This window comes from Oncorhynchus kisutch, linkage group LG3, assembly GCF_002021735.2.
Source record: "Oncorhynchus kisutch isolate 150728-3 linkage group LG3, Okis_V2, whole genome shotgun sequence".
In the NCBI taxonomy this organism is placed as follows: Eukaryota; Metazoa; Chordata; class Actinopteri; order Salmoniformes; family Salmonidae; genus Oncorhynchus; species Oncorhynchus kisutch.
This window is the reverse complement of record NC_034176.2, coordinates 54,332,782-54,346,623: the sequence shown is the minus strand read 5'-3', so window position 1 is coordinate 54,346,623 and position 13,842 is coordinate 54,332,782. Positions and strand designations below refer to the sequence as shown.

Here is a 13,842-nt window from a genome sequence, read left to right as displayed (position 1 = left end):
TGTGTCTCTCTCTCTCTCTCTGTCTGTGCTATCGCTTCATATGGCAGGTCTATGAGGTAAGAGTGGATAAAAAATATAAAAAACGAAAGGCAGCTTAACCTCAAGCTAACCTTAACCTAACCCCCTGCACTACGTAGGTTACTAACCCAATCCCTCTCCTTCCTCTCCTGTCCTCAATCATCCCTCTGCTTTCTTCTCCAGTTGTGTTCTTTATCCTGATCCCTTTCCTGATGTGACTTTGAGTCTGCTCTGAAACAAAAACGGAATATCAGGCTCAATTGTAATGACGCCATTTCAGAGTAATCGCGTAGCAAACATACTATACCGCTTTGGCTGTACATTAAATACATGAAACGGGTGGTCTCCGCAACAGCCTTAGGTGCTCTTTTCTAGTCCTATTCACTGCAGTGTAGCTAGTTCTCTCTACAGTCTACAGTGCATTATACAGTTATACACACACAGTAGGTGAGGTTAGAGGACTGGATGTCTGTAACCACACACACACACACACACACACACACGGAATATCAGGCTGATGTAGGGTGTATGTGGTTACACAATAACCACCTGACAGTAATCACCTGACACTCATTCATTTGTGTTTAGAGCATAAGCTCAAGTCACGGCCTCCCTACAGCACAAGTCCTTCCCCTTTGCTTCTCCTTCCCTTCTCTCTTTTCTTGATCTACTTCTCACTTGCTCAGGCACTCCCCTCACTGCTGCCTTCCGCCGCTTTCCTCCTGCTTTCCCTTGCTCCCCGTCTGTCTTGGGAGTGTATCCTCACTCTTCTCTCTCTCTCACACACACATACACTCACCCTCCACTCCTCTCTGTCTCTCTCCCGCCTGCAGTTGCGGAGCTCCTTCAAGCAGGCGTTCAGTAAGAAGAAGTCTCCCAAGTCTGCCTCGTCCCACTCTGACATAGAGGAGATGACGGACTCCTCCCTCCCCTCCTCCCCCAAACTCGCCCACAATGGATCCACAACCTCCAGCCACATGCTCAGGAACTCGCAGTCCAACTCACTGTACGTATACGGTGTGGTGTTTGTGCGTGTATGTGTGAGTGCAGGCGTATGTGTGCTCGTGTCTGTCTGTGTGTGTAAGTTATATCAATGAATCAATCTGTGTGTAGGCTGTCGGACTGTCTGGACGGTGAGGCAGAGACAGTGATGCAGCTCCGCAGCGAGCTCAGGGAGAAGGAGATGAAGCTGACAGACATCCGCCTTGAGGCTCTCAGCTCGGCCCATCAACTGGACCAGCTCAGAGAGGCCATGAACCACATGCAGGTAACACATCCACACACGGTGAAACGTACGCGCATGCACACACACACGCACACTGTTTTGTGGACCGACTGTTGCTATGTCTTTCGGGTGTTTTCTCTCAGGGGGAGATAGAGAAACTGAAGGCAGAGAATGACCGTCTGAAGCTGGAGAGTACTGGGAGCAGCAGAGCCCCCTCCCAGGCCTCCATTTCCTCCTCGCCCCCTCACCATACACACACCCCTACACCAGGGCCTGGTCTGTGCCAGCACAGCATCAACCTCACCGAGTCCACCAGCCTGGGTGAGAATGGCATGTTTTGATGTGGTATCTGTACAGTTGAGTAAATGTGTGAGCATGTGTTTTTAAGTGTGTGTACTTCTGTATTTGTGTTTGGGTGTGATTGCCTTTGAGAGTATGTTTGCCTGATTGTGTGTTTGGGTGAAATGGGTGTATGTATGAGTCTGACTCTTCTCTCTCTCCTCTCAGACATGTTGTTGGATGATACAGTGGGAGATGGAGTGATGAGGAAAGAGGGACGACATGTGAAGATAGTGGTCAGTCTGGATGAGTACCTCTCCCAGGAGGCCAGGGCTCGCCACTTCCTGATTGGCTGTATCGGTGTGAGTGGTAAAACCAAGTGGGACATCTTGGACGGGGTGGTCCGCCGCCTCTTCAAGGTAAAAACCCTGGATTTATTGACTTCATTTATGACAAGGCTTCATTACGAAGGTGACTGTAAAAACGGTTCAATCTCTGTGGATTGACGAGGAATTGAAAAATGGTATGGTTGAGGGGGATGAAGCAAAAGGAATAGCAAATAAGTCTGGCTACACAACCGATTGGCAAATTGCAAATTGCAAATTGCAAATTGAAAAATCGTGTGACTAAACTGGATAAAAAGAAGAAGAAACCACACTATGAAACAAAGAATGATAGTAACAAGCTTTGGAGCACCTGAAAGGACATTTTGGCGTGGAAAGCAAACACGGCTTCATCATTCATTGAATCAGATGGCAATATCAGTTGGTTTTGTGATGAATGAGCCAACTACTTTAATGATTTTTTCATTGGCAAGATTAGCAAACTTAGGCATGACATGCCAGCAACAAACGCTTACACTACACATCATTGTATATCTGACCAAATTTTGAAAGACAAGAATTGTAATTTTGAATTCCGTAAAGTGAGTGTAGAAGAGTTTAAAAAATATTATTTTCTTTCAACAATGACAAGCCACCAGGGTCTGACAACTTCGATGGAAAATTACTGAGGATATTACTGAGGATACTAGCGGACGATATTGCCACTCCTATTTGCCATATTTTCAATTTAAGCCTACTAGAATGTTTGTGTCCCCAGACCTGGAGGGAAGCAAAATTCATTCCGCTACCTAAGAATAGTAAATCCCCACAATTGCACAATTGGCCCAGCATTGTCCGGGTTAGATTTTGTCCGGGGTAGGCCATCATTGTAAATAAGAATTTGTTCTTAACTGACTTGCCTAGTTAAATAAAGGTTAAATAAAAAATACTGTCTCAAATAGCTGACCAATTAGCCTGTTACCAACCCCTAGTAAACTTCCCTTCTAGGGAAGGGCATTCAACAAGCACAGCACTTACACAAATGATTGGCTGAGAGAAATTCTTGATAAAAAGATTAGCGGGGGGGCTATTTTGTTAGACTTCAGTGCGGCTTTTGACATTATCGATCATAGTCTGCTGCTGGAAGAACGTATGTGTTATGGCTTTACACCCCCTGCTATATTGTGGATAAAGAGTTACCTGTCTAAAAGAACACAGAGGGTGTTCTTTAATGGAAGCCACTCCAACATAATCCAGGTAGAATCAGGAATTCGCCAGGGCAGCTGTCTAGGCCCATTTAATTTTTTTCAATCTTTACTAACGACATGCCACTGGCTTGTGCGAATAAACTGCTTGGAGTAACCCTGGATTGTAAACTGTCATGGTCAAAACGTGTTGATACAACAGTAACTAAGATGGCGAAAGTCTGTCCATAATAAAGCGCTACTCTTACCTTAACAGCACTAACAACAAGGCAGGTCCTACAGGCCCTAGTTTTGTCGCTCCTGGACTACTGTTCAGTTGTGTAGTCAGGTGCCACAAAAAATGGAAAATTGCAATTGGCTCAGAACAGGGCAGCACGGCTGGGCCCTTGGATGTACACAGAGAGCTGACATTATTAATATGCATGTCAATCTCTCCTGGCTCAAAGTGTATGAAAGATTGACTTCATCACTACTTGTATTTATGAGAGGTATTGACATGTTGAATGCGCCGAGTTGTCTGTTTGAAATACTGGCGCACAACTCGGACACCCATGTATATCCCACAAGACATGCCACAAGAGGTCTCTTCACAGTCCCCAAGTCCAGAACAGACTATGGGAGGCGCACAGTACTACATAGAGCCATGACTACATGGAACTCTATTCCACATCAGGTAACTGCTGCAAGCAGTAAAATTAGATTTTAAAAAACAATTACAAAAACACCTTATGGAACAGCGGGGATTGTGAAGCAACACAAACATAGGCACAGACACATGCATACACACACACACACACACACACACACACAATAACATACGCACGATACACACATGTACACATGGATTTTGTACTGTAGATATGTGGTAGTGGTAGAGTAGGGGCCTGAGGGCACACATTGTGTTGTGAAATCTGTGAATGTATTGTAATGTTTTCTAAAATTTTATAAACTGCCTTAATTTTGCTGGACCCCAGGAAGAGTAGCTGCTGCCAAGGGGATCCATAATAAAAACAAATACAAATTCATTTGATTTCTCTTTCCAATATCAACATAAGTAACACAAAACAATTCATAGTAGAGTTGCATATCACCTAACCCTTGACCTTTGCCCTTATGCTTCTGTAGGAGTACATCACCCATGTTGACCCAGTGAGCCAGCTGGGGCTGACCTGTGACAGTGTGGAGGGATACAACATCGGGGATGTGCATCGTCATAGCAACACCAGCACCGCTCACCCCCCCGAGCTGCTGCCCTGCGGCTACCTGGTTGGAGACAGCGACACCATCAACATCAGGCTCAAAGGTAAGGAGTGCGTGTGTTTCTCTAAATGTGTGTATCTCTCCCTGCGATCTGGTGTGTATTGTGCACATGGGTTCTGTGTGTAAGCATTTCCCTCTCTCTCCCTCTCTAGGTGTGAGCAGTGAGAGTGTGGACTGCCTGGTGTTTGACACCCTGATCCCTAAGCCCATGCTGCAGCGCTACGTGTCTCTGCTGAGGGAGCACCGCCGTGTCATTCTCTCTGGCCCCAGCGGCACCGGTAAAACACACCTGGCTCATCGTCTGGCAAGACACCTGCTCCTGCAGGAGGGCCGACCCCTGACCCCTCATTCCGTCGTCACCTTTAACGTGGACCACAAATCTAGCAAGGTACGTAGCTATGCCCCTGAAGCACCTCACCGACTGGCGAGACGATACTTTGTGTGATGTGACAATTAATTTGCCTTCTTTCCCCCCTGTTATATTAGATATGTATCTTGGAGGCAGAACTTGAAAAAGTGTGTCTATGTTAAAGCAACTCAATAGGGTTTTTTTGTGCGTTGAAAAAAGACATGGTGTGTCCTCTCTCTCTCTCTCTCTCTCCCTCTCTCCCTCTCTTCTCTCCTCTCTCTTCTCTCTTCTTTCCTCTGTCTCTCTCTCTCTCTCTCTAGGAATTGCGTCAGTACCTATCAGGCCTGGCTGAGCAGTGCAGCAGTGACAGGCCAGAGGCAGAGAGCCCTCTAGTGGTCATACTGGATAACCTGCACCATGTCTCCTCTCTGGGAGAAATCTTCAACGGAGTGTTCAACTGCAAGTACCAATGTTGGTGAGTACATGCACACGCACACGCACACAATTGTGTTTATTGTAAATGTGTTGATTTTCTGTATGTGTGTGTTCTCTCTGTTCCCAGCCCCTACATCATCGGTACTATGAGCCAGGCCACATCCTCTGCCCCCAACCTACAACTCCACCATAACTTCAGGTAGGCCAACTCAACAGTTCAATAGAAACTGAAATGAAACAGTAAAATGGTTTGAATTTGAAATGCACTTTGCATGATTCTTCACTAGGTGGCAGCAACAGACTGGGCGGCAATCCATTGCCCTCTCTCCATTCCTTCAGAATGGAAAGATGGAGCGTCTTCATTGGCTGTATTCATGAATGAGTACCTAACCTATTAACTCCTCCTCTCTCTCTTGTTTGCATATGTGACCAGGTGGGTGCTGTGTGCCAATCACTTGGAGCCGGTGAAGGGCTTCCTTGGTCGCTATCTGAGGAGGAAGCTGATCGAGACGGAGATCGGCAGCCGCAAGCGTACCCTGGAGCTGGTAAAGATCATCGACTGGATCCCTCGCGTCTGGCACCACCTCAACCGCTTCCTAGAGGCACACAGCTCCTCTGACGTTACCATCGGTAGGTAGAAAACACAAGAACGTCATAAACCAGCTCTATGCCCCAATCCAAAATGAATGGAAAAGATAAGCACAGTAATTTTAAGATTTGTGGTTCTTGGATCAACAAAACCGATGGGGTGGGATGTGGACTAATCTTGACATTAGGCAAATTTTGTGCTCGGAGGACATCTGACAAAAATATATTTTGGAATATAATGTGTTTTATGCATGTTATTGTGCTTTGGTCACAATATTCTCAATATTCATAACCTCATCTGGCCATAAACTCATTTTCCAAATAGGAAGGAAAGGCACAGTGGCACTATTTAACATCCATCTGACCTTTGCCTCCCCAGGGCCACGCCTCTTCCTGTCATGTCCCATGGATGTGGCTGGCTCCAGGGTGTGGTTCACAGACCTCTGGAACTACTCCATCATCCCCTACATGCTGGAGGCAATCAGAGAGGGACTGCAGGTAGGCTATAAACACACAAAGGCATGCGACACACACACACGTACAACACATGCATGTGGATTCACACAGGCACACACAAATATATCAGTCACAAAAATACAAAAAATATGCACACACGCACTTGCATTATTTATGGCACTCACTGTGTTATCGTAATATCATCATACCTCTTCATTGATACTTATAATTTTCTCTCTCCTCCATCCGCCTCCCTCTCTGTAGCTGTACGGCCGTAGGTCAGCGTGGGAGGACCCTGCATGCTGGGTGATTGACAGCTACCCCTGGTCAGCCACGCCCACCGCACCTGCTGACTGGCCCCCGTTGCTGCAGCTCCGCCCAGAAGATGTGGGCTTCGACGGTTACTCCGCCCCCAGGGAGGGCATCAGGAAGGAGCCGCCGCAGAGCGACTGTGACGCAGACCCACTGGTGAGACAACACGCGCGCGCACACACACAAATGCTCAAAACAGGTGACACATAACACACAGGTGACACATAACACACACACAAGCAGGCACTGCAGATCCAGGAGACAACGCAGACACGCACAGTCACGCTCACGCTAACCGTTGACCCCTGCGTCTCCGTCCTCAGATGAATATGCTAATGAGGCTGAAGGAAGCAGCCACTTCCTCCAGCCCTCAGAGATACGACAGCGACTCTAACAGCAACAGTCACCAACACGACATCCTGGACTCAACACTGGAGTCAACATTGTGATCCGACTCCTCCCCCTTTCCCAAGAAGACACAAATACATTCAGTTAACGTTTTTATGTTCAGTCAATACAACATTTCTTTTGAATGTGTTTTTCAAGCTCACGTCCACACAAAAGAAAATCAAGCCACTTTAATTGTCATGTCCAGAACACGACGGGTGCAGGTAACCCAAAAATGAGAGAAGAACTGAAGAAGGAAAAAAAATAGGAGTGAAACAGAAAGCTGCTGCGCTGTTCTATTTTTGCACCGTCATGGCTAACCGCTCTCCTACGTCCAATCCGGACGTGCCACTTAGACAAAACAACTGACATAAACCAGGATTTTACACTGTGCGTCATCTTCAGCATCTTCAACATTTTCCTTATCAGCATCAGTACCAGGGTCTCCTTATTTAAGAAGATAAAAAAGAGACTGCATCTTTGAGCCAAACCCACCACAATCAGCAAGCCAGGCTCCTCACGGCTCTTCCCCAGCTGCAGTGCTCCAAACTGGGCTACAGATTGAGCTACAGGCCCTTTCCTTTGGAGCATGGTGCTGAGGGTCTCATCTTCGTCATCTCCACACAGACCAAATTCACTGGTTCCCAAATGCCTCCTTATGCCCCCAATGACACACACACACCCATCACCATTCACCTGCCCCTACATGTGACTCCTTTTGTCCCAAACGGGTCGCCGTAGCATGAGTTTCTTCTCCAGATGAAAGTCTCTACTTTGGTGCTGGACTGAACTTCAATAAGGATGCCTTACTTTTTTTTTGTAACAGACTTTGTGCATTAGCTACTTTTTTATTTTGTCTTTTTGGCCGTAAACTTACAGGGCTTTAAGTCGACACTCTCTTTGCGTTGTGCCTAGGCAGGTGTGGCTTGAAGAGGTGCGTCGACTATCGTCATATCAAACACTAATGCCATGTTATTAAGAGGTTATTAGGGCTTGAATAGGGAAAGGGACTTGGGCTTTAATAACATGTAATGAATTGTATTGCTCCCAATGCTGAGAAGTTTGTAAAAGTTTGGATATAACTTACTAAGGACAACTTGTGAGATGGGAAAGTACATTTGGTTGGTGCTCAAAGTACACATCATTGTGTAATAAATGTGGGGGAACGTTTATTAAGGAATTGTTTTAATCTCTATACCTCATCTACCTTCTATACTCCCCTTTACGCCTTTGCCATGCTTGTTGTCTGTTTTGATTATGTGACGTGTAATGATTATTGTTGTCATGACAACATGTTAAGTGAATATGTAACAATATGTATATGCTGCTTTGTTTAAAGTCATTTTTACTTGAGGTCATGTTTAAAAGGTACAAATGGGAGAAGTTAAAGATTTAAGAATGGTTATGGCTTCAGGTCAAAACAGATTTTTTTTTCTTGGCTTCAGAAATTGTGTATATTGTCCCCTTTCCTCCAAAACCCTTCATCCTAGGAGGAGAAGTGTGTTTTTTTGGGGTCCGATTAGGTTATTTGTTTCCAGCGTCGCTTCCATTATCTTTCAGAGTTCTTAGTCATCCAACCTATGCAACATTCATTTCAAACTCAAAATTGAAGCCAAGCCTTATGTCAGTTCTTTAAGGTTTTTCAGCACTGCCAAGAAGATGTACAGCAAGTGATCCGATTTTGTGAATAGTTTTTGGGGAGCTGGTACAGTCTTTGTTCATTTACAAATCAAATGTGTCTGTGCATTTGGAGAGGGCGTCTTGTCATAGTGAATGCAAGCACAACAAACAACGGATATGTATGCGTTTGTCTGTATGTCCACCGGTGAAACGACCTGCTCGCTTTGAGAAGTTTGGGATGGTGAAATGAATGGAGTTGCTGTTGAATTCACATGTTCTTAAAGCTTAATGAATGTGTAGCCTTCTTTTCTTATGTAAAAAAAAAAACACACAAAAAAACCCACAAAATCATATGTAACATAACAGTGTAAATACTTGATTACCTTGCAACATTTTGATGACTTTTCTAGCCAATTTGTAACTACTTGAAAATGAGTATTTTGTGTACAGTCTCTTTTGCGTCAGAGCAGGCGTGTGGAGTTTATCGTCAATGTTCTCTCCAGAGCTTGGAGAACTGATTCTGAAGATCACTGTACTAGTCTTAAGTTATTTGTGATTCAATAAAAATCATGGTTATTTATTCATTCATGCAATGTGACTATCAATTGTGGCTCTCTACTAGCATAAACCTATCGATCTATTTAATGAGTTTTTTTTTACTGTTGTTCATTTCCGTTTTGTAACAGAAGTTATACCATGTAGCTGTTACATTTTATTTGGTATTTGTACAAAACATAGTGAAATATTAACACATATACACACAATACATTGAAATAACAAACATAGTGAAATATTAACACATATACACACAATACATTGAAATAACAAACATAGTGAAATATTAACACACACACACATATACACATATATATATATACATATATATATATGTATATATATATATATATATATATACACACACACACAATACATTGAATTAACAAATCCGTATAAATTATGCACGAAATGTCTACACTTTTCAATAAAAACTGTAAGTCCAGGTAACTCCATTTTCTTGGCATAAAATATCCATACAAATAGTTGTACAAAATACTGTACAATTGAAAGAGCTGTGCAAAACAGCAAATCTTTTCTAAGTATATCCTATAAACAGGGACGGCTCCAGGCATAAGCGATATAAGCGGTTGCTTAGGGCCACTAGAGCCCATTATATATATTTTTTGAACTCAGTCAGGTTCTCAACTTACTGTTGAGAGTTAGAATAGTAGAATACACAAGGTGCAAGTTTGAAATTTGGTTGTGCATCAGCAGCTCTTCTCTTGTTTTGTCAGTCACTCAATTAGCCATTCCTGCAAACAATTTTTAGATTGGTAAGTTAGTCTAGCCAGTCATCTAAACTTGTAGAAAATCATGGCCGAATTCCGACCGAGCCCAGGGCCCCATTAATCACTCTCACTCAGCTATCATTAACATGACATGTCATGGCAAAATGAGTAGAATTTAATGACATTATTATAAAATGTCAATATTTTCCCTCCACACCATGGCAATATATGTAGAACTGCAAAAAAATTGCTTTAAAGCTGCAAAATGTCTTACAACTCCATGGGGAAATGAGTAGAATTGCATGAAATGTGTTATAAAAATGCCACATTTTCTTTCCACCCCATGGCAAAGTGTGTAGACCTGCTGAAAACTTTCTTTATAACTGCAACATTTTCCATTCGCCACATGTCAAAATGTGTAGAATTAAAGGAAATGCACTTTAAAATGCTGCTGTCAAGAGGGGAGCCACTAAAAAAAAAAGCCCTCTTGGAGGGGGCCCCCCAACAAAATCTCCCTTAGGGCCCCCCAGAAGGCTAGAGCCGGCCCTTTCTATCAAATAAACCCTGCAGTTATTTTTTTTAAAGAAATAATCATGGATAGGTGACCATTTTATAAACATATCTGAGTTTTTATAAATCAATTAAGAAACTGTGATCTCTTCTTCATCTGATTCTGAGAATTCCGAGTGCTTGCTGGAGAGAGATGGCGACGAGAGGTTCGATCCGCCGCTGTTGGACAGCTCGTGCCCCGCTGCGGGGGAATGGCAAAGGCCAGGCGCGCCTCTAGCGCCGAATGGGTTCTCTTCCATCTCGTCCTCCTCCGCGGAAGACTTCTTGCCGACGTCGCTGAGGTCTGGGTGTGGGTTCGTTTTGGTGGGCAGGGTCTGCTCGCGACAACCTCCTGAAGACAGGAGCTCCCTCTCTTTAGAGTTCCTCCACTTCATTCTGCGGTTCTGGAACCAGATTTTAACCTGGCGACGGAGAAGGAATAGTATAACCAGTTAGTTCGGTTTAAGTTTGTAGAGGTTGACTTTATTAGAGTTTCAATAATACAAACAGTATCGACTTTAGCATGCATATGCGTTAGAGTAATTGCGCGCGTATTACGCACAGCGTAGCACTGTGCAAATAAAAGTAAATGATTCACCTGCGAGTCTTTGAGACCAAGCTTTGAGGCCAGCTTCTTCCTGTCTGGTTTGCTGATGTATTTCTGTTTCTGGAACATCTTCTCCAGAGCTTTGCGCTGCACGTCAGAGAACACTGCCCGTCGGAGCATCCCTCTCCTCGGCTTCCCTCTGTTGGCCAGTGGCCAAGAGAAGGTCCCTGGGATGGGCACGACCGATGAAGATGCTATAGAAGAGGAGAGGAGGAAACGTTGATTCAACAAATAAACACTGTTCATTCATAAAACCATGCCAAAACGTAGCAATGGTCTTAAAATAGACGTTAACCTCTGTCCCCTGGAAGGCTATTTCTTTAGCCAACTAGCCTACTTTTTTTACACTTGTGTACAAACTTTGCAATCTGTTATGATTGAATATGCTTCTCCCCTTTGGCCGCGGAATACATCTCCTTTTTGAGTGAAATGGCACGAGGTGACTAATTAGCACATTGGTCGGTCCCCAGGCGCATTGGTATGGTAAAGAGGCAGCGTATCCTTTAAGGAACCCCGCGAGGGCGGATAGAGGAGTTAATAAACCGTGAACGGTAATTGTGTAGTAATGAACTAACGCAGAAAAGACTCTGGACAGGCTGCGAAGGCCATATATTATCGCAACAAAAGGAGATTTACACTTTCAAACTAAACACCACTGCATACCTGAATACTGATGCCGAGGGGCCCAGGGTGCATTTTTTTCTGCCCTCAAATCATTTTCATTAAATGAACACGAAAAGCTATTCAGGCCGCTCGAGCTGTTTTGTGAAGGTATTCAGCGCAGCCCATGAAAAGACTCCAACTCCATTATGGTTTGTCTGAATGAAAGCACGGACTAGCGACTTTATAGACTTTTCTAAGAGATTATTCTTTATCTCGCCCTGTTGATTGGCCCCAGAGTTTAAAAACTGAGAGACGAAGGGGGACGTGTAAGGCATGGTGTTTTTTTCAGGTTAGGGATATAGTAAAACACTGACATGTTTCAATGTGCACTGATTTGATTATTGTTCATGCAAAGAATACTTATTCCCAAGCCACTTAATTATAGCACACTTTCAAATGTATGCCTATCTGTAAGCCTACCATTTATTGCCAAATAACTTGGGCTAAAACTACCTCCATATCCACAACTCATGGTTGCACTTCCCATAATCAGGCACAACAACAAGCTATGTGGTCTTGTGAGAATATTGAGAGCTGTGAATGGCGCCTAATAGGGAAATTAGTGTATGACTGGTCCACGCCTCTTGCCCGCCTGGTAGAAGTCACTCTGGGGTGCGTGGGTGGCTTGCGCCGGGGGGAGCTGACCAAATTGGTCATGGTGCTGAAAGCCTTGTTGGCATCCTGTGGCCCAGTGCCCCTGCCCTGTGGGAAAACGCGGGACTGTGCGGAGGAGACTCTAAAATGACCTTATCGCATGAGACGGTGGGGGAACGAGCTTGACCCGCATCCCGCCTCGGAATTAAACCGTCATGATTTCGGATAATTGGTTAATTAGCATTTGGGGAACAGAGGTCTTTATTAGCGACCAGTGATCTCAGCAGCAAAGAAGTCAGTGCAAATGGAATCAATTCCACCCACCCCACCACACCCACTCTGAAAGCGCTGAAAAGTTCACAAGCTAAGTGCCTATACAGGGCATGTGCAAAAAAGGTGCAACTTTCAGAGCTTTGCAGAAAGCATTCAAAGCATTATTTCGAGTCCATTTGGAAAGTGGTTCAACAAAACATGTTGATATGAAAAGTTCTGAACGTTGTCCCTGGCGAGGGAGGGGTGAGTATCAGCTGTGCGCAAAGTGCAATTCAACGGTGTCTGAAAGTGCATGATGAGTTCTTTACCTGGGAAATATGTCGACCTGAAGAAGGCGGGGTGAAAGGATCCGTCGAAGTAGGGGAGAGAGAAGGCCTTGGGGTGCATACTGTGGTGGATGGCGGGTGGCAGCGATGCTGTAGAGGAAAATAACGTGTCAAGGAACGCCAACAATCAAGGCAACACTCATGAAAAGACAAACATGTTTTGATCTGTTTTACAATATGCTAAGTGTAAGAAACTGCTAAAATTAACAATTGTAAAGAAGGTACAACTTTCCCAACGTCACACTTACCGGTCTTTGGTGATGGTGCCAGGATTGCGCTGACTCCAAATTTAAGATAAGTTGGGTCTTTACTACTCGGTTGTGACGTTTTCGGAGAGCATGATTCACGCGTCGAGGCAGTTGGAGAGACGATGCGCTCCTGTGGCATGGCACTGAAGGACATGGTTGTGGTGGTTGTCGCCGGGGAGACGCTTGCTGAGGGGAGAGTCCGGCTGAAGTGGTACTCCGCCGGCCTGCTTATCCGCAGCAGGTCCTCCACTAGAAAGCTGGAGTGGGTTGGAAACGCGTTCTGCAGAGACCGTTGGAGCGGCATGGAGGCGGAGGGGCGGTAAAGGCCTGGGTACATCGCATTAGGCGCAAGGACGCTTGGGATCATCATGGTCCCGTCTGTAGTATAACGCAACACGAAACGATCTGTTGAAATACTCCGTCAAGAACAAGTGAGGATCTGATAGGTTCCAATCTGAATGACTAGCTTTACTCCTCTGGCCCCTCTACTCTGGGGAGAGGCGTTTTATAGCAGGCTGCCCCAAAGCTCCTTTCAGAACTGTCAGCCTCAACAATGAGGTTCAACAAAGTTCTCTACATGAGTCGCTTTCAAGCGCCGTCCCGGGATCGCTGATTGGCTAGAGAGTGCAATTTATGATTGGATTAGACTTCATAAGCAAGGAACACACAATGTCCCTTCCACAAAAGAGCCATAGTCGTCAATTTTGCATATTGACCACGTTCCATTGAGGCCCTGCGATTGGGTTTTGTTTGGTGGAGACGCACGCAGGCTAATTAAAAAGCTATCCTAAAAGATTCAGACATAATTTGGAGCTTCTGAATGAGGGCTTAACCAGAAG

The 13,842-nt window shown here is 44.8% G+C and overlaps 2 protein-coding genes across 2 annotated transcripts in view; one reads left to right on the top strand and one right to left on the bottom strand.

Annotated features, from left to right (window-relative positions):
- The window catches only part of LOC109884892 (neuron navigator 2), a 136,951-nt gene extending 127,901 nt beyond the window's left edge, over positions 1 to 9,050 (top strand). Inside the window, 12 exon segments of the mRNA XM_031808290.1 lie at positions 852 to 1,024; positions 1,132 to 1,285; positions 1,387 to 1,564; positions 1,751 to 1,941; positions 4,176 to 4,353; positions 4,463 to 4,698; positions 4,980 to 5,134; positions 5,222 to 5,293; positions 5,528 to 5,724; positions 6,062 to 6,180; positions 6,403 to 6,606; positions 6,774 to 9,050. Coding sequence (XP_031664150.1) covers positions 852 to 1,024; positions 1,132 to 1,285; positions 1,387 to 1,564; positions 1,751 to 1,941; positions 4,176 to 4,353; positions 4,463 to 4,698; positions 4,980 to 5,134; positions 5,222 to 5,293; positions 5,528 to 5,724; positions 6,062 to 6,180; positions 6,403 to 6,606; positions 6,774 to 6,899 — 1,983 coding nt within the window. The 3' untranslated portion in view covers positions 6,900 to 9,050.
- A 96-nt stretch (positions 9,051 to 9,146) lies between these two features.
- Positions 9,147 to 13,564, bottom strand: LOC109872703 (homeobox protein DBX1-A-like). The gene is made up of 4 exons (XM_020464013.2): positions 13,004 to 13,564; positions 12,738 to 12,845; positions 10,891 to 11,093; positions 9,147 to 10,714 (listed from the first exon to the last, which is right to left on the bottom strand). Exons 1-4 carry the CDS (start codon positions 13,371 to 13,373, stop codon positions 10,385 to 10,387), a joined length of 1,011 nt encoding a protein of 336 aa, XP_020319602.1. The 5' UTR covers positions 13,374 to 13,564; the 3' UTR covers positions 9,147 to 10,384.
- Positions 13,565 to 13,842: the final 278 nt, after the last annotated feature.